The 11,566-nt window shown below is 35.9% G+C and overlaps 1 protein-coding gene across 1 annotated transcript in view; it reads left to right on the forward strand.

Annotated features, from left to right (window-relative positions):
* The window catches only part of FAM171B (family with sequence similarity 171 member B), a 63,913-nt gene extending 53,145 nt beyond the window's left edge, over nucleotides 1–10,768 (forward strand). Inside the window, exons 6-8 of the mRNA XM_036073830.2 lie at nucleotides 1,127–1,243; nucleotides 5,811–5,934; nucleotides 6,198–10,768. Of these exons, the coding sequence (XP_035929723.1) occupies nucleotides 1,127–1,243; nucleotides 5,811–5,934; nucleotides 6,198–7,542 (1,586 nt within the window). The 3' untranslated portion in view covers nucleotides 7,543–10,768. The remainder of the gene's footprint in view (nucleotides 1–1,126; nucleotides 1,244–5,810; nucleotides 5,935–6,197) is intronic.
* Nucleotides 10,769–11,566: the final 798 nt, after the last annotated feature.

The following is an 11,566-nucleotide window of genomic DNA, read 5'->3' on the forward strand; positions in this document are numbered from 1 at the left end:
TATCAGATATGTAATGCTTAATGTGGCTATTTAAAAGCAGTAAGCTGATCCATTTCCATCAAGTTTGTCTACCTTATTAAAAACACTGTTTTACATGTTGTAGATGTATCATTACAGTGAATTAACAAACCAAGTACAAATACACACTGAATTTATAAAAAAGCGTTGTTATGCTGAACTCTATAAAAGAACTGGGTTTTACTGAATTCTTTGTCTATGGATGGCATTTTATTAGATCAGATAGCATTTTATTTTACTTTTTTTTTTTTTTTTTTAAAGTAGGCTCCACACTGGCCCAGTACAGGGCTTGAACTCATGAGCCTGAGATCAAGACCTGAACTGAGATCAAGAGTAGGATGCTTAACTGACCCAGCCACCCAGGCACCCCAGAGCAGATAGCATTTTAAAAAATATTCTTAAAAATTTGGTTCTAAAAGAGCCATGCCAGTAGTAATAGACCCAAACAGTATTTAATAAAAAAATTAATGAGGCCGTAAAATATACATTATAAGTGTTAATCAGAATCCCAGAACAGGGGACAAATAACCGCCTATTGATAAATTTGGATTTCACTATTCACATCCTTAAGACATACTTCGATATGCACATTTAAACATTACTTGGAGAGTCATGATTTCCCTAAATATGTATACTTTCTTATTTATAATGACTTTATTTTCTTTAGTCATAACAAGCATTCAGATCATTCTATTGTATACATTATTATAATATGCACTATAAATATATTTTAAAGACTTTATTTCTTTATTTATTTAGAGAGAGAACACATGTGAATGAGGGGAGAGGTAGAAGGAGAGGGAGAGAGAGAATCCCAAGTAGACTCCACGCCAAGTGCAGAGCCCAACGTGGGGCTCAATCTCACGACCCTGAGATCATATCCTGAGCCAAAACCAAGAGTCAGACGCTCAACCGACTGAGTTACCCAGGCACCCCAATATGCACTGTATTATGATATAATATGTATTATCCCAGGATAACATATTGCCAGAGTTTTCATAATCTTTGAAAGAGTCCTGCAAAGTATTCTATACATGACTATCAGCAAACTCCTATCAGCAGTAAAGACGTATAAACTAACTGGTATTTTTTACTTGCCTTTTTATAGGTGCTTGGGTAAATCATGGCCGGGGAACAGTCAAGGCATATAATAATCACTTAATTTGGACATATGATGCACCACATTTGGGCTACTGGATAGCAGCTCCACTTCCAGGAACTAGAGGTATTGTAAAAATGAAACAAAAGTAATTTGAAAAAAAATCCAAATAGGCAAACTGGAATTGATACTGCTAGGTCTTGATTTTATTGTAAACATTGCCACTTACTGACTATATAATGTTGGAAAAAGCTTCTAGTCTCTTGATCTCAGCTTTATTTTAATATTTTTTCATGTGTATAAGAAAAGATTAAGCTCAATGAACTCTAAGGTCCTTTATAGCTATGATGTCTGATGAATCTGTGAAGTATAAAGTTTGTTCAAATTAAATGTTTACTTTGCAAGAATAAATTCCACCCACATCAGTTAGAGCCTTGGGTTGTGAGCAACAGGAACAGCTCTTGGATAATTACATAAAAATTACATAAAATTAGGATATAGGGAGTTCACTGGATGCCAGGAAAGGCTAAAGAACTAGATTCCAAAAGCCAGGAATCCTAGGGAACCCAGTTAGCAGGACTGTGTGACTTTGCAAGATTGCTGTTGCATATAGGGCTGACTCTGACCCTTTGCAGTCTTTTCCTCACACTGTTCCTGCATTCTAGGGATGAAGAATTTGGTTGGCCCAGACTTGGGTCATGAGCACACTCCTGGGGTTAAGGGCTGTTGAAAAATAGTGTCCCCATACTGTTTCCAAGATAAGACATGCAATACCCCAAATGAAGGTTTGGCCTGACATAGGAACTGGAGGTGGACAAAAGCTAAGACTTGTCCACTAGGAACCGTCTGTTCATATTCTAGGACAAATGAGTATTTTACTTTTCCTAGATTTAACATGCTATCAGATTATCTGTATGATTTGTAGTAAGGAAATCACACATGCATCTTGAGTCGTGTAAATCTCTCAAAATACTCAAACATTGCATGTTTTATCCATTAAATCTTCTTAAAGTCTTCTAACCTGTGGTCATGTAGACTGGTTGCACCACAGGCCTGCTCCGACTTTATGGGCCTTCTGGGGTGCTCACTGGGATCAGCTGAGTTGCTTCTTGGCTTTCCCTGTTGCCAGCTTTGCTAAGTCTTTCCAGCCTTCAGCGCCTTCTTCCTCTTTTATCTTGTTCTCCTTTTCTCCGTTAACCTGTGGGCTGGTTGATTTAGAAAAACAAAACAAAGCAAAACTTTCAGTGTCATTTTAGTGAAGTTTTGGGGGGAGTGTGGAGGTTGAATGCATAGGTCATTCCTACATCTTTAATCATGTGTCAGAGAATTCTTTTGGTTTATTGAGGGTCTGGGCTCCCAGCTGAGGTGCTAGTCCGGAACAGTCCCATGCATACCCCGATCCAGGATGTGGGTGACATTTTACATACATATACATACATTTCTCTACAGCATTCAATCACCTAACTTTGTTATGGCTGTCTATTAATAATTTGAAGGCTCTGTTCTTTCTGAAAATGTCTTTTTTTAATAGTTTAATTTTTTTCATTTTATATTGACAACCTTTGAATTTTAAACCATGCAAGGTAACAAGACCTTTTTTTTCCCTCCAATGAAACCCAAATTTAGGATTCCAATAGAAGAAATATGAGCCATTAACCATTATGATCAAGGGGGATGTTCTCCCTGTTTTTGTTTGAACTTTGTGCTTATGAGATTATTTATTCAGAAACCAGAGGGTGGTTACTTTTGTTCTTCATGATGCAAAATATCCTGCAGTCTTGCCAGCTGTCTGGCCTTATTTAATTCTAGATTTGCAACTATAATGAAATATTGATGAAAAAGAACAATTAATATTTAATACTTCAACTCAACTAAATGCAAGTTATTTCATTTCTAATAACCTAAAGAACACTTGAGTTTTATAGAGAAATGTACTTTACACGAAAAATATACCTGAAATCAATTTATATAAGATGACTATGAATTACAAAAGTCAAATAATTTTCTAGAGTAGGTGGAAATTTTGTTTTAGCTTATATGTCGGAAAAGATTTTGTATGAATCAGAGTACTAAAATAGAAGTGTGGGATTCCCATTTAGTTTGAATTAGAGAGCTTCTACTGATGCTTTTGAAAAATCCACCCACAAGTATATCACAGTCAAAGGAACACTATACTAGAAATACAGATAGCTTGATTATAGCTCTGGCTTTGCCAGTAATTATCTGGCTGACCTTGAAATAGGTACTTACCCATTTTAGTATTAGTTTTCTTATTTCTAAATTGTAGGAGTTGGATATGATGATCCCTAATGTCCCCCTCCCCCCCCCCCCCGCAAAGTGTAGATTTTGAGTAAAATCACATTTTGTAAAATCAAAGTTGGTCCTCTGATGGACTAGTGTCTGGTGTGCTGGAGCTACTTTACTTAAAATTTGGTTAATAACATACTAAATCTGTTTTTTAAATAAGTCTTAAATAGAATTCTAGAATTCCTCGGAAAATAAGTACAAGAAATTAAAATCAAGTTGTTTTTCATAGATTTCTATAGTAGAGTTTAAAAATCAAGTACTTAGGACTGTTTTTAAATATGCATTTTCAAATATATTTAAGTGAAAATATCCTTTTCTGCCTTTGTCTTTTTAGACACACACACACACACACACACACACACACACACACGCATACTTTTTGCTGTTGTCCTACATATAAAATTTTGGGGAAACCCAACAGTACCAGCCTCTTATTTCCAAAAGTGGTTCTATTGTACAGTGGTTCTATTGCGGAAACATATATTCATATATCCTTAGAAGTTGAATTTCATCCAGTTATTATCAAACTTTACTCCATTGCAGCTCTGGATCCTGAATAAGAATCTGCAGATAGAATTGTTACTCTTACTTCTTTTCTGTTTGAAGAAATTTCATATTGTGCAATGCTATACTTTGTTGTCTATTATTACTTACCATATATATAGGAAAGTGTGGCCAATACTGGAGTGCCTATTCTTTTATAACCTTGAAGTTTCATTCAACAATAATGGTGTCATACAGGTAACACTTTGACTGCTTCTCATGTGCTAAGCACTAAGTGTTTTAGTAAGTATTAACTTTTAATCCTTGTAACAACCCACATAGGTGAGATCTGACAGATATGAACTGAGACACAAAGTAAGGAAACTTGCCCAAGAAATAAATGAGAATGTTACGGAGTGATGTTGAGGTTTGAGTACAAGTCTAGAGGCCTCTACACTTACATGAGTTCCCAGGAACTTTTTCTAAAGGAGCAAAAGCGTCCTGTGGGGATGGGGAATGGGTGGAGAATGGACGTGTCTGAAGGTTAAGGTAGCAACAGATACCGTCTTCCCTTTTGTAAATACTATTTTTATACTTCATCCTCACCATATCAGGCTTTATACATGGAATCTCCTGAATGGAGGGGGTGGGGGTTTTCTGTTCCTCCCCAGAATGGGTGAGGGTGGAAGAAATGCATATATTTAAAGAGAATTAAATTTTAATAGCAAGTTTTTCTTAAAAAAGAAATAGACCAGGATTCTAATTGAGGCACACTGGCTCCAAAGTTTGTATGCATAACCACAGTACTGATTCTCCAAAACCTTTACTACTATCATTATTATTTATTTTTATCAAATTAGATGATGTGAAAGTTAAAGGATCTAAAGACCTTGTGATCCTCAGTCTTTTATTCTGGACATTTCTCATGGTAGAGTTTGCCAGAAAACCAGTTGTCTCATTACTCTTATCACCTTATCATCCTGAATACATATTAGACTCTAGTTGATAATGATCAGTAGACTTGTTACATACATTTGTGAACCAAGTGCAGTCTTAGTGATATTAAAACAGGTTACCTCAACATTGATTGCATTTATTTTCATGCAGAATCTTCATAGCCTACAACTGATCATCCCGGTGCATTAATCCACTTTTATTGCATTTAAGCGGATTCCAACAGCAGTGTATCTGTGTGTTCTCATAATGGGAAGATAATGGGTCATTTGTACCTCTGCATGGCATCTTCTTAATCTAGAGGCCAGGCTGAAAGAGTCGCAACTTGGAATCCTTCAAGTCCTCCAATTTTCCTTTCTAGAAAACCTTTCATACCTACTTACCTTGGCAAATTCTTTTTTGAATTTATCTTTAAAATTTCTTTTAAAATTGATTATAGCTAATAAGTCAACCCTCACTACCAACATTCTATCCCCAAACCTCTGGGCACAGAAATATTTTCTCCTAGTTTATTCCACCAAATATTTTGCTACCATACAACATGGGTCAGTTTTACCGCCTGCTGAAGCAAGTTTCCTCACTGTCGGGCCTGGAAGCCACTGTCATGACTGTTGGGCTTGGCTTGGTTCAGTTCAACATTTGTTCTCATTCCAGAACATAGGCTGCAGGAATGGCAGTACCGTGGGATACACTGTTCATATATTAGAGGATCTTAGCAAGAGGGCAGGGCCATGTCATGCAGCCTCATTTAAGGGGCTCACATTTCATTGACCAGAACAAGTCAACTGATGAAGCCCAAAGTGTGGGGAACATATGCTCCACCCACTGGGAAGCCTGCTGTTGAGACCGGAGCAACCAAATACAACCGTGTACGCATACTTAATCTGCCTTCCCCAGAATAGGATGTGGTTGAAAATTTGATCTAAAATAATATATTTTCTGTATATAGGTTCAGGTATAAATGGAGACTCCAGGGACATAACTGCCTACCACACGGTGTTCCTCACTGCCATATTAGGAGGCACAGTAGTCATTGTCATTGGATTTTTTGCTGTGCTTCTTTGTTATTGCAGGTAAGAGAAATATTAATATGTACAAACACACAAAACTATCATTATAGTATCACGTCAGTGTGTTATGGGTATTACAAAGTTTATTTATAAAAATAAGTAGTTTGATTTTTACAATATGTAGATTAAAATAAAAGTGGATATACTCTAACAGTAGCATTGCATATATAATACACATGTCATGGGATAGTTTTTTTTTTTTTTTTTTTTAATGACTCTTCTGGATCATAAGTTTTAAACACTTTGTGCCATCTCTTCTACTCTAGGGATAAGTGTGGTACTCCACAGAAAAGAGAAAGAAATATCACTAAACTCGAAGTCCTCAAGAGAGACCAGACAACTTCAACCACACACATAAATCATATCAGTTCAGTCAAAGTTGCATTAAAAGCTGAGGACAAGTCACAGTTATTTAATGCCAAAAACTCCTCATATAGCCCTCAGAAAAAGGAGCCATCAAAGGCAGAAGCAGAAGAAAGAGTTTCCATGGTAAAAACTCGGGACAATTTTAAAATCTACAATGAAGATGTTCCATTTCTATCAGCCAATCAAAACAATTACTCAAGAAACCCAACACAGTCGTTGGAGCCCACTGTAGGGTCTAAACAACCTAAACATATTAACAACAATCTATCTTCATCTCTAGGTGATGCACAAGAGGAAAAGAGATACCTCACAGGTAATGAGGAGGTGTATGGACATTCCCACATTCCTGAACAGCTTATGCATCTCTACAGCCAACCCATTGCCATTCTTCAAACGTCTGACCTTTTCTCCACTCCAGAGCAGGTACATACTGCTAAGTCAGCTACTCTGCCAAGAAAGGGACAGTTAGTCTATGGCCAATTGATGGAACCAGTAAGCAGAGAGAACTTCACACAGACATTGCCCAAAATGCCAGTGCATTCTCACGCACAGCCCCCAGCTGCCAGGGAAGAGAATATCCCACTTGAAGGGCAACAGAGCTTGCCATCGCAAACTTCAGATTGGAGCCGGTATTCAAACAGCTTACTAGAATCGGTTTCTGTGCCTGGAACACTAAATGAAGCTGTCGTAATGACTCCCTTCTCATCAGAGCTTCAAGGAATTTCAGAACAGACCCTCCTGGAGCTGTCCAAAGGAAAGCCTTCCCCCCACCCCAGAGCATGGTTTGTGTCTCTTGATGGAAAACCAGTCGCACAAGTGAGACATTCCTTTATAGACCTGAAAAAGGGCAAGAGAGCCCAGAGCAATGACACAAGTTTGGACTCTGGGGTGGACATGAATGAGCACCACTCAAGTAGAAAACTCGAGAGGGAGAAAACTTTCATCAAAAGCATGCATCCGCCTAAGATCCTTTACTTAGAAGATTTAGACCTGAGCAGTAGCGAGAGTGGGACCACTGTTTGCTCCCCTGAGGACCCGGCTTTAAGGCACATCCTAGACGGAGGGAGTGGGGCTATCATGGAACACCCTGGGGAAGAGTCTCCAGGAAGAAAAAGCACTGCTGAAGATTTTGAGGCCAATATATCCCCCACGAAAAAAAGGGGCAGACCACCACTAGCCAAAAAGGATAGCAAGACTAATATCTGGAAGAAGCGCGAGGAACGCCCACTGCTTCCCATAAATTAACACCGAGGGTGGTTGTGTCTCCGCTGTCTCGTGTTGTTTATTCTTGCTTCTTGTAAATTGCTGTATGAACTTTTTAAGAAGTTGAGACTGAGCAAGCTCATGGTCCCTGGACATGTCTCAAGCAGAGTAAATAGTAAAATGGCAATTCACTACTGAAAGAGAAAGATACCAAGGAATGCTTTTTCTGGCCTATTCTTTTCATTTATTTTTGGGTGATGAATTTGAAGTATCCAAGAGCTCAAAATGTAAAATAGTTTCAGGATGTTTGTTAGTTATCTGAAAATGTTGCTCATTCAGCCAATTTAGCCCTCTTAAGAATAACAGTGAAATGTGTACTCTCCTAAAGTTGCTTTCAAAAATGTTGCCTCTGCTTTGATGCCTGCCCCTGCGAAACATTTAGAAATGAAACTGTATTCTTTGGGCATCATAGTCTTGTGAAATATTACTGTTATGTTCTCCTCTGCCTATAGGTGAAAATAACGATAAATGTTCTCTATTGGTGTTACTCTAGAATTTAAAGGCCAAACAATATTTCCTTTTCTGCAATAAACGGCATGTGTTCTGTATCAACCTGAAAATAAATCTTACTCATGTAAGATAGGCAAGAAGCTACTTGGTTGTTAGAGAGGGAAATAGCAGCTCTTTGGTTGTTTTTGGATATAACTTCACAGAATAAATGGTAAGATGTTAACTTGTTATTTAGAAATCTGAAAAATGAACGCTCTGATACTTTCATTTTTATTTTAAATTTTCTTTTTTTCCCTGCTTCTATAGTGAAATGAGCTTAGCTGTCAAGGAAAACTTTTAGCAATCTGAAAAAAAAAAAAAAAAAGCCTATATCTTTAAGACTCACTGATACATGTAGGCTAAAATCAGCTTTAGGATATTTTTTCTATTACCCCGCCATTCATTCATTTTAAACTTGATTTAAAATTTAATATTTAGGTGATCATAAGAAACTTTCAGTTTATTAACAAAATATGTGAAGCTAAAAGAAATGAACATTTAATTTTTTTTGAAATGTTGATGAGCAGGAAAATAAATTCTATTTCCCTACGACTCAAAAAAAACCTTCAGAATATTAGGGTATATATCCAGATGTTTTTCTCTTGACATTCATAAAACATGTTTTAGAAAATATTTCAATTTAATGGAGAAGTAAAAGTTTTTTTTAAATCACTTAGAGCATTTGCAACATTTTTTCTAGTTTTGAAAGTAATATATCCATGCTCTTTTCATATAGAAAAGAATTCAGAATGAATACATTCAACAGCTGTTTTTAATTATAATTGTCTTCAACTCTGAATTATCATTCATATGTCCTAAAAATAAAGCTCTTTGTTAATTAAAATCAGCTCATCCCATTTTTCTTAAAATTTCCATGAAGGCAAATATCTGAAGCAGCTTCCCCTTTCCCTTGGGGGAAAAGTAAAACTAAATTACTTTATTTCTCATCCTCTTCTATTCAACATGGGAGCAACATAGAGACCCAAGGCACATAAACAATTTGAAAGAAGCAAAATTAGCCATATTAGCTTTAGTCAAATTATAGATGGATAGTCAGTGAAAGACAACCGTTTTTTTTTTCCCCAAGATAGTCGACTTCAGCCAGTTTTCCTTTTCCTTCCATTAAAGTAATGTAATTATTTTAGTTTTTCCTATAACACCTAACCTGTCAGATAATACTCCTTTCTGAATTAACCCAAAGAACTTAAAAACACAGGCAAAAGTTTGCCATATTTTATCCAATCCATAGGAGGGAGAAATATTTGGGGTAATACCTAGGTTTAGTTTTTTGAGTAGGAGGTTTCTTATTGGTCTACAGAAAGATGCATTAAAAGTGGCATAAATGAAAATGACTTGGAAAAGGTTACAGAGTTAGTGCTCTGCTGAAGTGCCTTTGATATAGACTTGCTTTATTGGAAGGATAATATGCTAACATCTTTCTTTAACGTGCATTTTCTTTGTGTTAGCCAAATTAAACAGATGTGCAGTTTTTGTTAATTAAAAAATATAGACCTAGTGTTTCATGTTGGAACAATGAGTTTTGCATGCAAGTAACATTTCTCTTTCGTGTTTTTTTGACTCCAGTTTATATTGATAAGTTATGTTGGAATGAAGTTAGAAACTATGTAGTAAAATGGTGCACTTCAATATTTTAAGTTTATATTTTCCCTACCTTTAAATAAAAATGTTTCATCTTTTAGCTTGGTAATGGAATACACATGTTGATATAAGGGTATATCATTCAAGTATGCCACTTATTCATTCTTATGTAAAAGGAAATGAGATGTATCCCCAGGGGCTTTTCTAGAAATACTTTTTTTGGTTTCAGAATTTTTTTTTTTTTATACACTGCACATTCTGTTCTCAATGGGAAAGTATAGGCAATTTACCTTTTCTAATGATCAAAAATGTGTAACTTCTCATTTGTGAGTAGTTCACAAATTTCCTGTTAAAAAGCTGAAGCCATCTACTTTTTCTTAACCCAAGTAACAATATTCACAACTTTCTTAAATTTTTAAATTGAAAACCAACAGTTTTTTGCAAATGTAACTCTTGAGAATTTTGATCACAAATTGTTAACATTTGTGCATCCTTTGTATATACTTTGGATATATCTTAAAAGCAAAATTATCCCTCAATTAACTGATGGATTCGCTTACTAAAGCACAGCTATATGTATTTTTGAATACATATTATGATCTTGAGACTTTATAAAATCAATTTTTATGATATTTATGCAGTTGTATAGGGTTTACGCCCTTTTATAATACGGAGTATACCACGAAGGTCACAAATGTTGAGGAATAAAAGCACTTCTTTGCTTTGGCAATCATTTTCAGATCACTTTCTGTGTTTGAATCCTCTGATATCAATACATACAGAGTTTTAGGAATCTGTGGGTCAAATAATGTCCCTCAAAACTTCCCAGAAAGGTGAAGCTCAAAGTTTGTATTCATTTATAGCAAATGACTCATTTACCCATGTTTTGGCATCGTAAAGAATTTGACCATGTTAATTTCCATCTCAGACCTTAAGTTGACATATTGCCCTCTTGTTTCTAAGTATTTCTATGTTTTGTATTTCAACAGAGGAATCTCACATTTCATTGTATTTATTGCCATTATTACTATATTTACTGCTGAAAACTGTAACAATCTGAAGATTTGTAAAATGTTAAACATAGTTCATTAAAGATAATAAATTTAAAAAGTACTTGGTGCATTGATTTAAAAATTTACTTTTTTTAGAGAGCGGGGAGGGGCATAGGGAGAAGAGAAAATTCCAGGCAGACTCCATGCTGAGCATGGAGCCTGACTCAGGTCTCAATCCCACAACCCTGAGATTACAACCCGAGTGGAAACCAAGAGCTGGATGCTCAACCAGCTCTGCCACCCAGGCATCTCCTTGATGTATTCTTTAATTTGGGGTAAGCTAACAAAACATTCCTCCCTACACTGTCATTTAATCTAGTAAATATTCAATTATTACTTTTTCCTTTATTACACTCCCTGTGGCAAAATAAAGATATTTGAATACCCTTTGTTTATATAATGAACTTGATTTCTCTTTGTATTTCATGTTCTCCAAAGTTCACGTTTTTACTATTAAAGCTGAGTAGAGGCAAATTATTTTTCCATTCAATGAGAAGACTTAAGATAACGTGATAGAATGTAAAATAAAATTGCAGTACCCAAAATACCTAAGTGAGAAAATGATACATTATTCCCTCCCCCTCCACTTAAAAAAATTATTTGGACTTTAAACATAAGACAATATAATCACACAAGGGCTATTCACACTTAGGGTGTTAGATCTCCTTCAAGAGACCTTCTGCTCACCTAACTGAACCATACTCAAGTTCAGACAGTTTGTATTTTGGGGTTTTAGAATATCTTTAAATTTTTATTTATTTAATTTACTATTTTTTAAGTACACTCCATGCCCAGTGTGGAGCCCAACATGGGGCTTGAACTCACAACCCTGAGATCAAGACCTGAGCTGAGATCAAGAGTCAGAC

Source organism: Halichoerus grypus, chromosome 4 (assembly GCF_964656455.1).
Source record: "Halichoerus grypus chromosome 4, mHalGry1.hap1.1, whole genome shotgun sequence".
NCBI lineage: Eukaryota > Metazoa > Chordata > Mammalia > Carnivora > Phocidae > Halichoerus > Halichoerus grypus.